Source organism: Bos grunniens, chromosome 15 (assembly GCF_055505025.1).
Source record: "Bos grunniens cultivar Pamir isolate PY7600 chromosome 15, Bosgru_T2T1.0, whole genome shotgun sequence".
Classification (NCBI taxonomy): Eukaryota; Metazoa; Chordata; class Mammalia; order Artiodactyla; family Bovidae; genus Bos; species Bos grunniens.
Genome location: NC_141179.1, coordinates 43,286,178 through 43,308,148, shown reverse-complemented (window position 1 = coordinate 43,308,148; position 21,971 = coordinate 43,286,178). Strand labels below are relative to the sequence as shown.

General features: G+C 38.9%; 1 protein-coding gene across 7 annotated transcripts in view; it reads right to left on the bottom strand.

The window, feature by feature from the left end:
• SBF2 (SET binding factor 2) overlaps window positions 1-21,971 on the bottom strand; it is a 499,142-nt gene that overhangs the window by 129,915 nt on the left and 347,256 nt on the right. For all 7 annotated transcript variants that reach the window (XM_086340089.1, XM_086340087.1, XM_086340088.1 and 4 more), the window contains exon 17: window positions 3,821-3,889. In XM_086340089.1, coding sequence (XP_086196215.1) covers window positions 3,821-3,889 — 69 coding nt within the window. The remainder of the gene's footprint in view (window positions 1-3,820; window positions 3,890-21,971) is intronic.

The window sequence follows — 21,971 nt, the reverse complement described above, 5'->3', positions numbered from 1 at the left end:
TTTTTTTTTTCCCCTAGGAGGAAACCAATTGTCAGAAGAAATGGAGTAGAGGTGGGAAAGTGAGCGTTTATTTTGCATTTTCTATCTCTCTGTGCCATCTGAATTTTCTAACCATGCATATATACTACTTTAAGAAAATGTCTACCTGATTGATGAAAACTGTGGACCAGCTTGTTTATTATTTATTACATTATAAAGACTAATGTAAGTTCCTAGTGGCCCCATCAATATTTTGTTCATCTTGTTACCCAACATATTGTCTGGTATAGTAACCTTTTTTGTTGAGATGCTCAATAAACTCCTGGTGCATTGAAAAAAAAAAGACTAATAAATGTTATTAAAAAATATTTTCAAAGCAAGTTTAAGCAAGACAAGTAGCTGAGTCCATTTTCTGAAGCAATGCTGAGCAAGACTCAGGAATTTACACCCTTTGAACAGTATGAGGATGGCTCATGTGCAATCAGAGGCCAGGATAATGCAATTGACATCTACAGAATTTTCCTGAATTAACAAATCCACTATGCATCAGCAATAATTTCCTGTAAGACAGAAACTCAGAAAGTATCTAAGAATCAATATGATCTACTCTTAACCCTGTCTGCTGGGTATCAGTGCAGAGCCTCTCTCCTCCGGATCCACCTGCCTTTCCTCGCTTTTTGGTAATGCAGCTGGACCTGTCACAGTTTTTCTTTGCCAGCTGGGACACTACAGTATGAACTGGTCTCTTTTCCTGGTTCTGGTGTGCTCTTCCTTCTCGTTCCTGCTAGTTGTGTGTGGGACACCCAGACGTGCTCCCCACTTCGCAAGTTTCAGTGGTGCCCCAGAGACGGCGGCTTCCTAGCAAGCCTTGTGAGAACTCCAGCGGGCATTTCCTGCTTGCCAGTCCAAGTCTGCAGCCCCTCAGTGAACTTCACTTCAGTGCCGGTCATAGCAATGCCTCTCCAACAAGGTCTGAATCTCAGTCTTGCTGGAGAGTGGCCCTCTCCAAATTTGCTCCTTTTGTGGGTATTCTGCCTGAACCTTCGACAAGCTGCTCCCTTTATCTGCTATTTCTGTATTCTTTAAAATCTTCTGTACTTCTTAGTAGTTAATCCCCTATTAACTTAACAATTCCTTACATTAAATTTTTCCTGCTCATATTACTGTTATGGTTTCTGGCTCCTGACTGGACCTTGAGTAATTCATGCCCAAATTAAACCAAAACAAACCAAGTAAAATCAAGCCAAGCCAACAGTAAAGAATTAAATCTATAAACTCATCATAAAATGTAAGTCTGTATTATTAAGTTTGATAACACAGAGAAAAGCATGGCACGCATCCCTGCTTATTAACTAACTGCATGCATTAAACACATGCATGGAACAAACAAAAAACACAGTGTAATGCTTTTGCACTGTGTAAACTAAGCTAAGCTGGAACTATATTTCCCAGAACTCTCTTTGCCGCATGAGTCCAGGTTAAGGTTAATGACAGAGAAATGTGTCTAAGATTTGGAAGGCAAAAATGAAGCAGTGGCCGCTACACTCTGAAGGTCAGTACAGCCACGTGCTGCTGTATTTCATACACTTTTATAACTAATCTGCTGGATCATCTTAATGTGTGGGAAGAACCAGGCTCACATTTCTTCCAGTTCCTATTGGATCTCTTCCATTAGCTACTCCTACTCAGAGCTAGGCACATGTGTAGCTCAATGGCCAACAACATGGCTTCTTTTTCAGGTCACCTCCTTCCCTGAAGTTGGAGGACATGAGAGACATACACAGATTCTACTTTGCCCTTGTTCTTCCCTCTGTCATGCCCAGCTTTTCTTCCTGATTGCTGCCCTGATGACCTACAGTGACATCAGGCCAACAGGTAGACCCTAATTTGAAGCTTTCCATAAACTTCTTCTCCAGCTTCTATAACAATATAAAAGCTGGTCCCTACAATAGGGTCCTTACTTCCTATCACTCATGATGACCAAACCCTCACTAATACACTGTAAAACAGGTTAATAATCCAGCTTAAACAAAGTCTTCAGTAGTTTGGATTTCTTGAGCAATTGAGTTTCTACTGTCGGTTCTTATTTTCCCTACATTTCTTCTTGTTTTTTAAATGTAGATATATTATATAGAAATAAATATCTTAGATGTTAAAGTAGGAAAATTTTAAAATGCTATTTTCTTTAACAAATGCCCATGTGAGGGCCCATATGAAGGCTAGTTAGAAGAAAGTTTTCTGGTTACTCTGGGATATGGAGACAAATTTCCTTGATGGTTTAAGACACAGGAGGGCCTGACCTATTTTTGTAACATTGTTCTTCATGTTAAGAGAGGAATAAGACGAAGAACCACTAAGCAATTAAGAAAAACTGGAGTGGGCCTGGAGACTGGTTAAGGGAAAACCCAAAGATAATGCCCAAGCTCCAGCTGGTTGTCTTTAGTTTCTAAAGCCAAATTCATTTGATTAAAATTTTTGAGATTTATCCTTATTTCCTGAGGATGCTCAGTATGACCTGCCAGATCTCAGAAATGTGAGTCTCATAAATTTCATTTTCTGTTTTTGAAGAGGATGGGAAGGTAAGGAGGAAGAAAAAGGAATACGCAGTGACTTAGCAGCAGAGAAAGGGCTCCTGATTATGGAGAATGTTTGGGTTAAGACTTTTAACTCAGAGACTGTGGACAAACTGTTTGAAGTAAAGTTTTTTAAAAATTGGTCTTATCAAGAAATATTTATTGAACACATGCTAAGTGCAGGAAGAGGACTAGACCTCATCAGTCAGAAATGGTGGATGAAACAAAAAGGATAGGCAGAACAAAAAGCATCTAAGGGCATGGATCATTTTTATGAATCAGCTAAAGCACTTAGATATATCTGATGCCTAGTTAGTTCTCCACTAAATTAGATCTGGGAATATCTGATAATCTCTCTTGACTTAGAGTCCATGAAACAGGGAGTAGCTAAACTAGAAGTCCTTCCATAACACCTGTCTGAAGTCCTGAGCTTCCTGAGGCTAACTGCACATAGCTGGGCCTGAGGCAGCCTGGCTGCCACAGGTTTCTTGTTTCCTACTGTGTATTTCAGACAGACGTAATCAACGTGCTCTTCAGAGCGTGGCTCCGTAACTCCCTACAAGTCTTTACAGGAAAAGAGAGAATAAGAATTTGCTGGATTGTTTGCCATAAGAATCAATCTCTTTGAAAGGCATGGACAGGAGAACTACAATATGTGATAGAATTAAGAAAAGCACTGAGCACTCCAGAAAATTTTAAGAAGGTTCACAGAAGTTGCCAGTGACGTTAATCTCTAATTTCTGCCTTACATTTATTCATCTAGTGTGTTCATTCATTCATTCAGTCATTCAGCAGAAACTTATTAACACTGGGATATAGCAATGAATAAGACAGATAATATATAATATTAATTAATATTAAATTTATTAAATATAATAAATAATTTATTATAATTAATGATTAATATTAATAATATATAATATAATATATAAGTATAATTATAATATATATAATAATATCCCACCAAATTTGTTTTCTTTGGTGGCAGAGAGCAGTCAAATATAAACTAAACAATACATAATTTCAGGTTATTAAGTTGCTCTAAAGAACAATGAAATGGGGATGGAGTGGTGGGGTTATATCTTAGGAGATAATTTAACATGTATTTCATTTTTTGCACATAGTATGCAACAAATGTTATAACAGATATAGCCACAGATGTGTCTTAGATATTGTCAGGAGATGGGACTGATGTAGTTCCATGATAAATCAAGCTGAATACATTTATATAAATCAAAATGACTTACATATAGACCACTAAAACTTACCCTATAGAAAGCACTAGTCAGAGGGAGTAATGCTGCAGCAATGTTATATTCTTCTAAACTGGAACAATCCTTAAAGAAAACAAAGAGAAATGAGCATTATTAGGACATTTATCAGAAATCACAAATATATGGAAACAAAAATCTATGATACATTATTTACTGTTCTAAGGGGTTTTTACTTTTATTCTAAATTCTCATTAAGACTTACCTAGATAATTGTGAAAAAAGAGCTGGAAAAAAATACTGTCCTGAAGCACAGTCTTTTGTTGTAAAAATACATTTGAGAAAGATATTTTCATACACTATTGGTGAGTAGCTACTTTTACTTTCCCGTTTATGTTCATAGCTGTGCAATTTGTCCAAAAAATTTTGGAGGGGGTTTAAATATATTTAATTACTGCATTTCACTGAACCAAAGATACACCTTTTCCCTCCACATTTTAACTTCTCTAAGACTGGGATGTATGTTATAATTGAAATTGTGTATTTTTTCTCAGTGTTACCTATGAAGAGTTTGCATGTAAAATTTTGTTATGGATCAGGCAAGAAATATCAGTGATGCCAAAACCCTTTGGGTGAAATGTTGGGGACTAGGAAAGTCAGGAAATCTCAGTGGGAATGTAAAATGGTGCAGCTGCTAGGAAAATGGAGAGAGAGGAATGAAGAGAAGCCGCTAAAGACAGAAACCTGGGGAAGATAGATGCTTATATAGAAGGAATAAAGGAAAATCAAGATGGGAAAGAAATTAGAAGAAAGCAATACTATAGATGTCAGGATTCCCAGGTGGTACTAGTGGTAAAGAATCTACCTGCTAATGCAGGAGACGCAAGAGACACAGGTTCGATCCCTGGGTCAGGAAGATCCCCTGGAGTAGGAAATGGCACCCCACTCCAGTATTCTTGCCTGGAAAACTCCATAGGCATAGGAGTCAGGCGGGCTAGAGTGATGGGGCCACAAAGGGTCAGATGCGACTGAGCACAATACTATAGATGTCAGGAGAAGAAATGACCGATGGTGTTGAAAGCTTCATGAAATTCAGTAAAATGAAGATTGAGAAAAAGCCAAGAAACTTGTGAATCAAAGAGGTTACTGGTGACATGATGAGGGTGTAAGTGAGTAGAGTAAAACAAAGGCCCCCAGTGTAAATGCTCATAGCTGTAAAGGGGAGGAAGCTGTGGAAGAGTTATGACATCCAAATGGGTGGCTGAATGAATCTTGGTAGTACTGAGCCAGATGAATACCAACATTCTATGTAATCCTTTGATTCTGTAAGAATTAGAAGGGACCCGTGCACACCAAGGAGGAAAATCCAAGGGAGAGAGAGTTGAAAAAGAAAGGTCACTGGTAGAACAAGGTCTCTGAGATATGGCTGCTACGCAACGTGGCTCCCATTTCTAAGGGGGAAACATCTCATTTACATAAAAAGCAAACAAACAGAATTTATATTAACCATCAGGATCCATGAATACATCAGCAAAGATAACATATTAGGAGAGAGAAGCTTGGTTTTACAAGGAAGACTCAGGCTTATCTAAGAAGTTTCTATGAGGGCAGTGGGCAGTGTCCTTACTGTTGTGCAAACACTAGTTGTTTTTTTTTTTTAATTGGAAGATAATTACTTTACTATATGGTGAGGTTTCTGTCATGCATCAACATGAGCCACAGGCAAGAACTTGTTCCCTTCCTCTTAAACCTCCCTCCCAATCCCACCCCTCTAGGTTGTCACAGCTTTGGGTTTCAGGCATCATACAGTAGATTCCCACTGGCTCTCCATTTTACATGTGGTAATGTGTATGTTTCAATACTACTCTCTCAGGTCATCCCACTATCTCCCTCACCTACAGTGAATGAAAGTCTATTCTTTATTTCTGTGTCTCCTTTGCTGCCCTGCAAATAAGAAGGCAGTCATTACTTTGGAACCACATTTATGTTTTTATTTTAAAATAAAGGCAGGCTGGGAAAACTGGATATCCAAATGAAAAATGAAACTAGACTTCTATCTTATATCATACACAAAAATCAACTCAAACTGGATTAAAGACATGAATATAAGATCTGAAGCAATAAAACCCCTAGGAGAAAACACAGGTGGTAAGTTCCTGGACATTATTCTTGGCAATCATGTTTTAGATGTGACACTTAAAAGTACAAAGGCAACAAAAGCAAATATAAACAAATGGGACTACATCAAACTAAAAAGTTTCTGCACATCACAGAAAACCATCAACAAAATGAAAAGGCAACCTATGCAACAGGAGAAAATATTTGCAAATCATAAATCCAATAAAGGGTTCCTAGCCAAAATATTCAGGGACCTCATACAACTCAAGAGCAAAAAAGACCAAATAACTCAATTAAAAAACGGGCAAAGTAACTGAACATTTTTTTCAAAGACATACATATGGCCAACAGGTACATTAAAAGGTACTCCACATTGTTAATAATCAGAGAAATGCAAATCAAAACCACAGTGAGCTGTAACTTCATTATTAGAATGGCTATTATGCAGAGTACATCATGAGAAATGCTGGGCTGGAGGAAGCACAAGCTGGAATCAAGACTGCCAGGAGAAATATCAATAACCTCAGATATGCAGATGACACAAGCCTTATGGCAGAAAGTGAAGAGGAACTAAAAAGCCTCTTGATGAAAGTGAAAGTGGAGAGTGAAAAAGTTGGCTTGAAGCTCAACATTCAGAAAACGAAGATCATGGCATCTGGTCCCATCACTTCCTGGCAAATAGATGGGGAAACAGTGGAAACAGCGCCTGACTTTATTTTTCTGGGCTCTAAAATCACTGCAGATGGTGACTGCAGCCATGAAGTTAAAAGATGCTTACTCCTTGGAAGGAAAATTACGACCAACCTGGACAGCATATTCAAAAGCAGAGACATTACTTTGTCAACAAAGGTCTGCTAGTCAAGCCTATGGTTTTTCCAGTGGTCATGTATGGATGTGAGAGTTGGACTATAAAGAAAGCTGAGTGCCAAATAATTGATGTTTTTGAAATGTGGTGCTGGAGAAGACTCTTGAGAGTCCCTTGGACTGCAAGGAGATCCAACCAGTCCATCCTAAAGGAGATCAGTCCTGGTGTTCTTTGGTAGGACTGATTTTGAAGCTGAAACTCCAATACTTTGGCCACCTGATGCGAAGAGCTGACTCATCTGAAAAGACCCTGATGCTGGGAAAGATTGAGGGCAGGAGGAGAAGCAGATGACAGAGGATGAGATGGTTGGATGGCATCACTGACTCAATGGACATGGGTTTGTGTGGACTTTGGGAGTTGATGACGGACAGGAAGGCCTGACGTGCTGTGGTTCATGGGGTCACAAAGAGTCAGACACCACTGAACGACTGAACTGAATTACCAAAAAGACAAGAAAAAATTGCTCAGGAGGATGCAGAGAAAAGGGAATCCTTGCACACTGTTGGAAGGAAAGTAAACTAGTACAGTCACTATGGAAAACAACTGGAGGTTCCTTAAGTAACTAAAAATAGAACTATCATATGATCCAAGAATCCCACTTCTGGGTATATATACAATGCAAAGAAAATCATTATCTTACAGAGAAATCTGTACTCCCATGTTCATTGCAGAATTATTCAGAACACCCAAGGTGTGGAAGCAACCTAAGTATCCATCAAAGAATGAATGGATAAAGAAAATGTAGTTTATATATGCAATATTATTCAGCCTTATAAAGGAAAAAAGTCCTGCCACTTGGAACAACATGGATGAATGTAGAGGGTATTATGGTTAAGTGAAATAAACCAGGCAAAGAAAGACAAATACTGCATGGTATCACTTATAGGTATAGTCTTAAAAAAAAAGTTGAACTAAGAAAGAGTAGAATGGTGGTTGCCAGGGGCTGGGGTATGGGAGAAATGGGAAGATGCTGGTAAAAGAGTACATATAAGATGAACAAGGTTTGAGAATCTAATGTATAACATAGTGACTACAGTTGATAATACTGTTATTATATAATGAAAATCTGCTAAGAAAGTAGAATTTAAGTATTCTCACCCTCCCCAGAAAGGTAAATCTGCAAGGTGATGGATGTGTTAATTAATTCGATTGTGGGAATCCTTTCACAATGTATGGTATTTTAACGCATATATATGGAATTTAGAAAGATGGTAACAATAACCCTGTGTACGAGACAGCAAAAGAGACACTGATGTATAGATCAGTCTTATGGACTCTGTGGGAGAGGAAGAGGGTGGGATGATTTGGGAGAATGGCATTGAAACATGTATAATATCATGTATGAAACGAGTCGCCAGTCCAGGTTCGATGCACAATAGTGGATGCTTGGGGCTGGTGCACTGGGAGGACCCAGAGGGAGGGTATGGGGAGGGAGGAGGGAGGAGGGAGGAGGGTTCAGGATGGGGAACACAGGTATACCTGTGGCGGATTCATTTCGATATTTGGCAAAACTAATACAATATTGTAAAGTTTAAAAATAAAATTAAAAAAAAAATCTTCATGGTGTACACTTTAAATACATTACAAATTTATTTGCTGATTATACTTCAGTAAAACTGGAAAAAATACAGAGGCCATGTAGGAAAACACCACATCCTGTTCCTGTTCTGTCATCTCCATGGATTTTATAATCCCAGAATATGGCAAAAAGTGTGAATCATCTTTTTTCTTCCTAACTTATTCCTCATTCTCTTGCTTAGGACACTGTTATGTGCAAGAATGTCATCCCCTGTGTCCTAGCACATCTGAGTTTCTTTAACAGAAATGCCTTGCATGTTTCTGAAGACTGTCATGAGGCCCAAGGCAATAAAGTTCAACAGACTTGAGCTGTAATCTTCTCCTAAGGAAATGATTGGGATGCCAAGATGCCTTTTGACTTTGATTTCACAGCAGGGCTTCATTTGTAATGATGCTGTCCAAACTTTAAATGACAACAGCTGTGATATGAAGTCCCACACACTCATTTATACAAATTTCCCACATATTAAAAAAAATTAAACAATGGGGAATTTCAATCCATGACCAATTAGCAGGGAACAGGCAATCATAAAACATTTAGAAGCTATTTATTATCTTACAAAATGTTTACACATTGTAGTGCATGTCTCAAACCTGAGCGCCAGTCAAATGCTGATTGCAAAATATAAATATAAAATTCTTTGTAAATCACGTTAGAGACATTCTAAGTTAATTAGATTGAAAAATGGAAAAATTCTGAAACAAGAAGTACAATCACTGACATAGCAATAGCATTTCGGCATAGTGCAGTTATCTGTTGGGGAATCAGTTCGTAAATACACATCCTGAAGTCCCCTGTGTTTTGGCCACATAATAGCAAAGTAGTTATAGGCATACCAGGCAATTTATAAGCCTCCAAGGACTTGAATACCTATACATGTTTTATTTTGAACTTTGCTACGTGGTTTACCTTTAATTTTCCTCCTACAATTGAAGAGTGAACCTTGCAATCTTAATTTCTCATTACCCTAAATTATTTCATATTTGGATTTGCATACCTTTGGAACTGTTATAACCAGCATTCCTGTTTTCATAAAACTTTGGAATCTCTCAAAAATGATATATGTAAACATTAAAAGAAAAAAATAAGGCCAAAAGGCATGATGTCTTACAAAGCTTTTTTTGAGTTTGGATTAGACATAGCTCAGAAAAAAAATTTTTTTTGAGTTGTCCAAAACACTGAGAACATTTGTATCTTCTACACAGAGACAAAAATTAAAACTACCAAAGCCAAAAATACCTCTGTATATCATATTACTCTCTTGCTCAAAAATGTCAGCTATGTTCTGACCAATACAGGATAATGAGCAAAGTCTTCTGCTAACCTTGTAAGACCTCTGTGGTGTGGACCAATCTCCACAGTTAACCGACCATATGGCCCTCCAGTTATAAGCCACAGCTCTAGTCAGTCTGCTTTTTTTTGGTCATCTTCTATTCCACATCACCAACTCAACAGACATGAATTTGAGCAAACTCTGGGAGATTGTGGAGAGCAGAGGAGTCCATAGGGTAATAATGAGTTGGACATGTCTTAACAACTGAACAACAACAAACGATTCCACATTATAACTACTCCTATCACATCTAATACCTCTAGCATGCCACCCATGCCTTGCCTCACCATTTACACTCCTCCCCTTTGGCACCCCCACATGAATGCCCTCCGGCTCGTCCACCCTTTCCAGGTACAGCATGTGCTTGCATGCTAAGTTGCTTCAGTTGTGTCTGACTCTTTGGACCCTATGGACTGTAGCCCACCAGGCTGTCCCTGGGGTTCTCCAGGCAAGAATACTCAAGTGGGTTGCCATGCCCTCCTCCAGGGGATCTTCCCAACCCAGGAATTGAACCTGGGTCTCCTGCGTCTCCTGCATTGGCACACAGGTTCTTTACCACTAGCACCACCTAGGAAGCCCTCCAAGTACACTGCTAAGTACAAAATAAGCAGTGAGACTCTTGTTGTTTCAGCCTCAGGTTATATTTTAATGCTCAATCAGCTAATAAAACCACTGAGAATGTACCACAATTTTGAACACTATGGTTATTTAATATGTACCACCAGTCCTACTGAGACAGAAGATGAATGCTAGACTTGACAAATAACATCCAGTCTTAAGTTTTTGAGTGAACGGTGCAAGTCTGCTTCAACGTTGTATGTCTGGAAACTAGGACAGTGCACCTGACATATGGTAATAATAGCTAACATTTATTAAGTGCTTACTGAGTATTAATAGCAAACATTTTCAGTTTGGATACACAGAAATTATTTCATTTAATTTTTACAACATCTCTAGGAGGTAGACACTAGAATTGGGTCCATTTTGTTTAGGAAGGAACTAGTTTCTAGAGGTTAAATAATTGCCTGAGATTAAATGGGTACAAACAACAGAGGAAGAATTCAAACCCAGCAGTCTCACTCCAATGTTTATGCTTTAAAGCTCTAAGTCCTGTTGCCTCTCAAATGCAATAGAGTATCAGATCAGATCAGATCAGCCACTCAGTCATGTCTGACTCTTTGCAACCCCATGAATCACAGCACGTCAGGCCTCCCTGTCCATCACCAACTCCTGGAGTTCACTCAGACTCACGTCCATCAAGTCAGTGATGCCATCCAGCCATCTCATTCTTTGTCGTCCCCTTCTCCTCCTGCCCCCAATCCCTCCCAGCATCAGAGTCTTTTCCAATGAGTCAACTCTTCGCATGAGGTGGCCAAAGTACTGGAGTTTCAGCTTTAGCATCATTTCTTCCAAAGAAATCCCAGGGCTGATCTCCTTCAGAATGGACTGCTTGGATCTCCTTGCAGTCCAAGGGACTCTCAAGAGTCTTCTCCAACACCACAGTTCAAAAGAATCAATTCTTAGGTGCTTAGCCTTCTTCACAGTCCAACTCTCACATCCGTACATGACCACAGGAAAAACCACAGACTTGACTAGACAAACCTTTGTTGGCAAAGTATATCTCTGCTTTTGAATATGCTATCCAGGTTGGTCATAACTTTCCTTCCAAGGAGTAAGTGTCTTTTAATTTCATGGCTGCAGCCACCATCTGCAGTAATTTTGGAGCCCCCCAAAATAAAGTCTGACACTGTTTCCACTGTTTCCCCATCTATTTCCCATGAAGTGGTGGGACCGGATGCCATGATCTTCGTTTTCTGAATGTTGAGCTTTAAGCCCACTTTTTCACTCTCCACCTTCACTTTCATCAAGAGGCTTTTTAGTTCCTCTTCACTTTCTGCCATAAGGGTGGTGTCATCTGCATATCTGAGGTTATTGATATTTCTCCCAGCAATCTTGATTCTGGCTTGTGTTTCTTCCAGTCCAGGGTTTCTCATGATGTACTCTGCATATAAGTTAAATAAACAGGGTGACAATATACAGCCTTGACGTACTCCTTTTCCTATTTGGAACCAGTCTGTTGTTCCATGTCCAGTTCTAACTGTTGCTTCCTGACCTGCATACAGATTTCTCAAGAAGCAGGTCAGGTGGTCTGGTATTCTCATCTCTTTCAGAATTTTCCACAGTTTATTGTGATCCACATAGTCAAAGGCTTTGGCATAGTCAATAAAGCAGAAATAGATGTTTTTCTGGAATTCTCTTGCTTTTTCGATGATCCAGTGGATGTTGGCGATTGGATCTCTGGTTCCTCTGCCTTTTCTAAAACCAGCTTGAACATCAGGAAGTTCAATAAAGTATAGAACTGAATATAAAAATGGCATCTGAGAAACACATAATTCAGGCAAAAGAAGAAAATTTCCACTAATTAGAAATAATCTACTCAAAAGAGCTTGAAACTATATTACAACTGTGAAAACCAATTGAAAATTTAAAATGTGATTGCTAAAATTAAAATGCAAAGGAAGTGCTGGACGTTAATTTTTACCCCCATAGTATCCATTTATTTCATCTTTGTCTTGATAATTTCTTTAAAAATTAAGAAATACAGAGAATCAAGTCAAAGCTTCTAAAATATGCGTAATAGGAGTGCTGGAAATAGAGGAGAAAGCAGGAAAAAGTAAAAGAAATAATAAAAGAATTTAGTCTTCATATGCTAAGAGTTCAGGAAGCATCAAACAGGAAAAATGAAAAAAGGTATTTGGTAGAATGAAAAAAATGTGGTATACTGATACAAAAGAATACTACATAAAAGTGAAAATAAATTATAGTTATATCCAACATCATGGATTAATCTCCCAGACAAAATTTTGATCCAAAGAATCAAGGCAAAAGGAATAATCACCACCATTTCATCATCATCATCAAATTAGTCACTACTGAAAAACACATTCAATTTAACACTGCTGTAGTTTTTTTTTTTTTAACTTTTTATTTTGTATTCAGGTATAACCAAACGACAGGGAAGCCTGGTGTGCTACAGTCCATGGGGTCGCAGAGTCCAGACACAATTTAGCAATTGAAAAACAATAGCTAATTAAGAAACAATGGTGTGATAGTTTCAGGTGAATAGCAAAGGGACTCAGCCTTTCAAATACCTGTATCCATTCTCTGAAATACACTTTCATATTAACATTGGCCTCTACCTCTACTCACCCCATCAAACACAGAAATGTACACATGTAAACAATATAGGATTTCATAAAGTCTACCAAGTCAAAGAACTGCTTCTATCACATCACACTGACAAAGCAAAATCTAACAAAGTTAGATCAAGTGAAAAAAAGATCACTGGTTAGGATGATTTTATGCTAAGTGTTTTAAAAGAATATGATTTGCTGTCAGAGGATTAAGAGAGTCCATTAAGAACAATTATGAAGGCTTTAAATATTTTTTCAAAAAGGATCATCTTTGGAACAGTGCTGTAAAAGCCAAACATAAAGTAAATCATGATGCAATTTTGTTGGAAAATAATTTTAAATACTTTTACCTCCCCCAAGGAAAGTGAGATTCATACTTTGGTTCTAAAAGTATCAGCACATGGTAAAAATAATCTAAGTATTTGTTAAAATAAAATTTTAGATTTCTTCTTTTAAATATAATGTATCAAATGCTTTCCCCACTATTTGGTATGAAATTTTGGTTCCTATTTTAAATGGATTTACTGGTGGTAACAGTGCAAATTAGTTCCACTCTTAATGATTTAAAGGGTGCAGGAGTGATGGTCTCTGTCATAGCTCTATTTAATTCTCCAGTCCTGTGTCTGTAGAAACCAGAGTATAAAAGTATAAAAGTAGACTACAACAAATTCAACCATGAGGAAGCTCCCATGGCAGTTATATAATAAAGTCACATTGCTACTGCAGATTATGGTTGCAGGAATGTTGCATGTAGTCAATGATTTGGTGAATAAATTCTATCTCTATCACAGAGGAGGATCTGAAACAGTCTGTATTTACATGAAATGGACAATGGTAATTACGTATTTACAATTTTGCCTCAGGGATATGTTAATTAAATTCCCCTCCCATTCAAATTTACTTGGAAGAAACGTGGACATTAAATGTCACCTAGAACAGTATACCCGACGGAGAAGGCAATGGCACCCCACTCCAGTACTCTTGCCTGGAAAATCCCATGGATGGAGGAGCCTGGTGGGCCGCAGTCCATGGGGTCGCTAAGAGTCGGACAAGACTCAGCAACTTCACTTTCACTTTTCACTTTCCTGCATTGGAGAAGGCAGTGGCAACCCACTCCAGTGTTCTTGCCTAGAGAATCCCGGGGACAGGGGAGCCTTGTGGGCTGCCGTCTATGGGGCTGCACAGAGTCGGACACGACTGAAGTGACTTAGCAGCAGTAGCAGCAGCAGAACATTATACTGATCTGCTACATTGATGACACCTTGCTAATCAGGCTGGATGAGCTAGCAGTGACCACCATGTTGGAAATCTTGGTGAGACATGCACTGCAGAAGATGGGAGATAAACATTATAAAGGTCCTGGCCTGCTGGGACATCTCATTCAAAGAAAAAGGACAATTTGTTGCATCTTATATCTCTCATTATAAGGAAATGAGGAAGGAAGCACAAATTCTCATAGGCCTCTTACGGCTATGATGAAAGCATATTTCACATCTGGGACTCCTGTACAGGCTTATACCAGGTGACACAGAAAGCTGTCAGCTCTGAATAGAACTCTGAACTAGGACCCAGAACAAGAAAGGGCTCTGTAGCAGATCCAAGAATTAAGAAGCCCTGCTTACTACCACAATCAGTGACCCACTTAGAGAATTTGCACTTTCCATTGCTATAACTTCGAGCTGTACAAGGTTACAGATTCTATTCCCCAAAGGAGGAACACATTTTACTAGGGGACAAAACAAGAATCTCATTAATCTGTAAACTACAGCTGTTGCCAAGGAACTGGCAGACAAGAGGAGCCATCATCTTGACAAGAAAAACCCCAAAAAACAACCTGAATGCCAGGGAGGTAGGGCTAATGTCATACAGTGAGAGCAAGGAGGAATGCCTGGCACCCAGGTTAAGTTCTTGGGTACCTCTTGGTACTTCCTTGCTAAATTCTGATGGAAAATGAACCAGTGCAACAATGCTGGGCTGAGAAACACAGGTGACCAGAGGCTAAGACCCCTCCAGGATGATGGTTTGAGTCATAAGACGAGAGGTTAGCATCATTTGCATTCCTACCATCAGCTACATCTGCAGGGGCTAACGTTTTCCCCACTTACCCTCTTCTCAGTTTCCCCCAGCAAGAAAGGCACACTAGAATTCTGGAGGAGCTGCTTCTGAATACCGTTGTAGAAGGGGAGGTGAGCAGCACAAGGAATGAACATGACAATGCCTTATCCAAATACCCCTTCAAGGAAGGACTTGTTGCTGCCATGACTTGGCAATGCTGTCAACAACCCTTCCTGAAGCAGTAAATATTCAATGACTGATCAAGGTGTGGGTCCATACCCAGCTATTCTCACATAATGTGGGACAACTCTAGCCCCAGAGCTCTGTGTGGGTTAGACTGAGACTAACCTTGAGCCCACAATGTTGCCTGACTTCTCCTTTTGCCCAATTCTATTTTTTTCCCTTCCCTCCTACAGGTGTTAATCTAAAGATCACTCCCTGACAAATATCCTTTGAACTAAACTCTGCCTCAGAATCTGTTTCCAACCTGAAACAATTTCCTAATAAAGTGGTAGTATACACATTGTTTTCTGGGGAACCCACGCTAAGAGAGATATGTAGCCTGAAAAGATCCACTGGCTGGCTATAGGATAATGCTGCTGAAGTGCCAATACTTTGGCCACCTGATGCGAAGAGCTGACTCATTAGAAAATACCCTGATGCTGGGAATGATTGAAGGCAGGAGGAGGAGACAACAGAGGACCAGATGGTTGGACGGCATCACTGACTAAACGGACATGAGTTTGAGCAGGCTCTGGGAGATGGTGAAGGGAAGGGAGGCCTGGCGTGCTGCAGTCCATGTTGTCACAAAGAGTTGGACACAACTGAGCGACTGAGCGAGTGAACGACGACAACCAGCTAAGAGGGATCTGTAGTTTGAAAAAAATCACTACTGGCTATAGGATGATGAATGCATTTAGGCCAGAACAAAAATGGATGGGGGAAGAATGTTTAGACGAGTATTACAGTCTAGGAGGGATGATGGTAGCTTTGACAGGGATATCATAGGTGGAGGGAGAGGGAAGAGGATTGTGTCAAAAGGTTCCTATGGGGTGAAAATCAATATGACTTGGTGTTGGAGATGAAGAAGATGGCATCAAGGAAGGCTCTGAGGTTTTAGTTTGCATAACTGGATCAGTTGTGGTGCCATTTGCCAAGATTGGGAATGGTGAAAGGGAATCAGGTTTGAGAGTTGAGGGGTAAAGGAAATTCATTATCATGAGCTTAGTTTCTAAAGCTGACCGTCTTTGACACCATGAAAATGAGATATCAGGCACCCAGCTGGATATAAAGGTGTAGAGCTCAGAGCAAAGGTCTGGAGTAGAAAATAAACTTCCAAGAGTCATCAACATATAGGTAGTAGTTTAAGTTGTACATGTGAAAAAGATCATCCTTGAAGTAAGTATAGAATGAGACAAAAAAACAAACAAAAAAAAGAATATGAAGCTTTAAAAATTAAAGGCCAAGTGGAGAAGGATGAGCTTTAAAAGATGGAAAAAGAATGGCCAGAAAGGTACAAGGATATGTAGAAAATGTTTCATCATGGAGCCAAGGAAAGAGCGCTTCAAAAAGAAATTCTAGTTGATAAACTGCTTCCTCTATCTTCAAAGCAAGGAAAAGCTAGTGGATGTAGCCATGAAGAGATAACATTAATAATTTATATAGTTTACAGTTTCAAGGTAGCTACTATAACATATTTTTTGTTTGTTTTCCTATACTCCCACCCCTCTGAAGACCATACTTTAAATTCCTGTGACAAAAAAAAGAAATGAATTATAAATCTGTCTGATTTAGAACTAATAAATAAGTAAAACCTATAGAAAAGCCTTTTAGATTAGAAAAGCCTTCATGTATTGATTATATAAGTGAGGTTATAAAGGAAAACAAACAGCTCTTTTTAGCATTTTATTTTCTTGGCCGTGCCGTGCAGCTTGTGGGATCTCAGTTGCCTGACCAGAGGTCAAACACCTTGCATTGCAAGTACGGAGTCTTAACCACTGGACCGCCATGGAAGTCACTGTTTTCAGCATTTTAACCCATAGGTTATCATTATGTTGCCTTTATAACATTAGCAAAAGATAAAATAATCAAATGCTTATATAGCCAATTACTGCAAATAGTAATAATTGGAGACAATTTTCCTCATGATTTATATTATAAAAATAATGATAACATATGGTCAGAAAAAACTTAAATAGCTCTTAGTTTCAGTAAGAATATTTTGGAATATCTTTGTAAAGAGTTAAAAATGGATACTGGGAAAAACTTTTAAGATTCATTAGCAGCACTATTTATTAAAATCTTCTTGAAAGTCAAAATCAGATTCCATACAATGAATGAAATGTGTAAAAAGTCAGACTCAACCACATCTAACCAGCCTTAAAAATAAATAGGCAAGGAATTATCAACCCTATAGTTACATGTGGTGGCTATTTTTCCCGAGGCACTGATAAGGAAACACTCAGTGAAATGTAAAGTGTTACATAAGGTCAGGATAGTAGCATGAAAGCATTTCTGGGAATCCTAAGAAAACAATGTTTGCAAATTCTGAATTTATTCCTTAATGACAACAGAAAACTCGGCACTGGCCAGAAGATCAACCCTCTCTAGATTGGCTTTGGCCTTTTGAACTTCCTACCCCCACTTGCACTGGCAAAGGTCACCACTTTCACCTCTTACACCAACCAAATGGATGATGTTTAGACATTTAATTTAACCTCTATACCATTTGTTAAGATTAAACACATATTTTATCTTTTTTAAAAAACTACTTTCCTTTAAAAAACCCCCCACACTTCCATTATAAAAGATCTAGGAAATGCAGGTTAAGCAGGGAAAAAAAAAACCCCAAAATATCTTATGATAAATCCCATGACCGTTATACAACCAATGTAAAATTTTGGTGTCTATATTTTCCAAATCACAAATTGTATATTTATTCATATAAATGAACTTTACTTCTATATAGTCATTTCAAACAATCATTTAGTGAACAATATCATTTAGTGAACATCTGTCATCTCATATAGATGTCAAATTAAAGAAACAAACATATTTTTGTGACAAGAATTCAGGATTGACTCTCTTAACAACTTTCAAATACAACAAACAGCTGTGTCAATTATACTCATCATATGGTACATTACATTCCTAGTACTTATAACTGGGATTTTGTATTTTTTGACTGCCTTCATTCAATTTCCCCTCCTCTGATCTTCCACCGCTGGTAAACACAAATCTGTTTGTTCTTGAAATATAATTGGCCTATAACACTGTTAGTTCCTGTTACACAACAGCAATTTGATATTTCTATACATTTCCAACTGAACACCAGGATAAGTTACACTATAAAACCAAAGATTTTATTACATAGCTACTGACTGTATTTCCAACACTGTACATTTCATACTGTGACTTTTTTGTACCTGGAAGTTTGTACCTCTTAATCTCCCTCATCTGTTTCTCACCCTGTTGTCGTTCAGTCGCTAAGTCCTGTTGAACTCTTTTGCAGTCTGCCAGGCTCTTCTGTCCATGGGATTTCCCAGGCAAGAATACTGGAGTAGATTGCCATTTCCTTCTCCAGGGGATCTTTCCAACCCTGGGATCAAAACTGCAGCTCCTTCCACATCTCCGGCATAACAGGCAAATTCTTTACTGCTGAGCCACTAGGGAAGCCCACTTCTTGCCGTACCCTTCCCCCATAAATACACTGTAACTACCCTGCATTTTTCTCACCCCCCACTCCCTGCATTTGGGAATCTCCTGTAGCTCAGAGGGTAAAGAATCTGCCTGAATTGCAGGAGATCCGGGTTCGATCCCTGGTTCAGGAAGATCCCCTGGAGAAGGGAATGGCAGGCAACCCACTCCAGTATTCTTGCAGGGAGAATTCCATGGACAGACCATGGGGTTGCAAAGAGTCAGACACAGTTCAGCAACTTTCATTGCCCCTGCATTTACTGTTTTTGATAACATGTTTTATAATTTTTTGTTCTGCATATCCCTTAAATACCTATCGTGGATAGATGATTTTACTATTTTTGCTTTTAAACTTCCTACTATCTTTAAACATGGCTTTGCTTTACTACTTTTACTGTATATTTGCCTTTACCAATTAGATTTTTTTTTTTTTGTAATTTTCATGTTACTAATTGTGACCTTTTCTTTTTTGCTTAGAAGTCGTCCCTTTAACACTTCTTGTAAAGCTAGTTTGGTGGTTTTGAACTCTTTTTGAGCTTTTGTTTGTACAACTTTTGATTTCTCCATCAAACCTGGAAAGCCTTGCTGGGTAGAATATTCTTGGTTGCAGATTTTCCCCTTTCATCACTTTATATCATGCTATTCCTTTTTGGCCTCAGAAGCTGGATCCTGGGACAGCTGCCTGAGGGATCCGAGGTGTCTAAGAGCTGGTGTTGGCCTGCTGATGGGTAGGGCCAAGGCCCAGGGGCTCCAGGGGCTGGTGCCTGCTCATTGGTAGGTGGAGGTGGGTCCCAGGGTCTGTAACTGCAGGGCCCTGGGGGATCCCAGGGCTAGTGATGGTAAACTGGTATGTGGGGCCAGGTCCAGGGCTCCCTGGTAGACAGGGTCACATTCCAGGGTGGCTGTGGGCTGGGTCCTGGTGCTAGTAAGCTACAGAGAAGAAGATTCCAAAATGGCACTTGCCAGCACTAGTCTCCACGTGGTAGAACAAGCTCTCAAAATGGTTGCGGTTAGTGTCTATGTCTTCAAGGTGAGCTCAACTTGCTTCCTGCCTCTCTGGGAGGCTCTCCAAGATCAGCAGGTGGGTCCACCCCAGGCTCCTTTCAAATTACTGCTTCGGCCTTGGGTACTGGAGGATGTGAGATTTCATGTGCGCCCTTGAAGTCTATTTCCCACAGCCCTCTAGCTCTCCAGAAAGTAAGCCCTGCTGGCTTTAATTAAAGCCAAACATTCTGGGGGCTCATCTTCCCAGTGTAGGAGTCCAGGGGTGGAGGGCTTGGACCACTCACTCCCTGGGGAGAACTCTGGTAATTGTAATTATCCTCCCATTTGTGGGCTGCCCACCTGGTGGTATGGGTCATGACTGTATTGAGTCTCTCCCTACTACTTGACTTGCTGCGGATCCGTCTTTATGACTTCAGTTATAGAAAATCTTTTCTGTTAGTCTTCCAATCTTTCTCATCAATAGTTACTCTGTGAATAGCTGTAATTTTGGTGTGCCCACGGGAAGGGATAAATTCAGAGTCTTCCTACTCTACCACTGTGGCCTGCATTCTTTCTAGTCACTTTATTCTTAATTTCCTACTTTGGCCTCCATGACCCCATTTTTCTCCTCTTATGCCTTTTCTTATGGATCTTTCATCTCAATGTTTTAGTTTTTATTATTCTGCCCACTCCTTAAATGTCAGTATTTCTAATTTATTTATTTATTTTTTCATCCTTAGATCTCCTCTCTTTTACTGCCAATTTTCCTTAGGCTGGCTCAACCATTTCTGTGAGATACAGTGCCACTGTATTTCTAGCACAGACAACTCTCCTCAGCTCCAGCAGACTTGGGCTCTTTCAATCTGTTGTAAAGACCTCAAATTTATCTTAAACTGAATTATCTCCACCTCTAATACCCACCTTCAAGCCTGATACTCTTCCGTATTAGCTTGGTAAAAAGGACAAGCATCTATTCCATCAACTAGCCAGGAACCTTTGTATCACATCATACCCTCAAATTCACTCAGATATCAAGATGATGCTTCCAATGTGATCCTGCTTCCATCTATCCATTCAACAAATATCTTTAGTAGAACTAGGTACATTGTGCTGCGGGCTCTGCATTAAACAGTTATACAATCATTGTCCTCTTGAACTTGAATCAGTTAATGTTAGTTCTGTCTTCATCACATTTTTATCATTTGTTTCCTCTTCTTCGTATTTACTATCCTTGTTTGGGCTTTCACCACAGATATAATTTCTTTACTCCAACCAACTTCTGAGCCTTTGGAGAGTTCTGTAGTATAAATCAGACTGCTTCTCTGCTTTCCTCTGTCTTCCTAATTTTACCTTTCTCATGCCCATTAAATCATTTAACTCTTGCTTTCTGTCTTTTAAAATTTTTGGGCTAACATTTCTTTACCTGTTTTCTCTGTCCTTGTTGATCTGTGTTTATCTTTAAAAATTTTCTATACTATCACTTCTAGTTGAGTTTCAGAAGGGAAATGGAAGTAAACATGTGGATGTAAGTGATCAGGAGCCCCAAATTAGGTCATTCTAGAGTTTATAATTTCTGGAAGTTTCTTTATGCTACCATTGGTAGAATATTTTAATATATTTTCCTTTACATTTCCTAGCTATGTGATTTTTCAGCAAGAGAATTCAAAACAGCCTCTTCTTCATTAAAAAAAAAAATTATTATTATCTTACACAGTCATCTAGTCACTGAAGAAATAGGAAATAAAATTTAGGAAGTAGGCCAGTGTATTAGGAGATAGCAACCATGTATAAGTCATTAGGCAACACTGTGCAAATATTAGTGACACATACCTTGGGCCTTAAATCTCAAGTAGAAATTAAGTCTAGTTTTTTATTTTGGAATGCTAAAGTCTACCTGTCAAATAACTGGCATGATGGACTATTAGAAAATTCTCCTTCAGGTCTTAATTAAACATTTCAAAGAACTATGTATCTTTCTTCTACAAAACTTTTGGAATAGACACAAACACACACCCACACACAGAGCCATAGTATTTTTGAAAGGATGTGAGAGTTAGCCTTGAAATTGAACAATCAATCAAATAATTCCTACTGCTTTCTTGGGGAAAACAAATCACACCAATGGCCAGAATTCTCTGGAAAAAAAAAAATCAGAATTTTTTGTTTCTGAGTGTATCTTTTCTAAATAACACACAAACATACAATATAGGATTCACTAGCTGAGAAAATGCAGTAAGGGCTGTAGAAACTGTAAAGGTGCTGGACATGAGAAAAGAAGTAGCAAGGTTACTGGAAAAAAGAGAGGAATCCTTGTTGGAGAAGACTCATCAGGAATATATATTAAAGACAAGACAGGCAGAATTGGGATGTAGAAAGAATATATT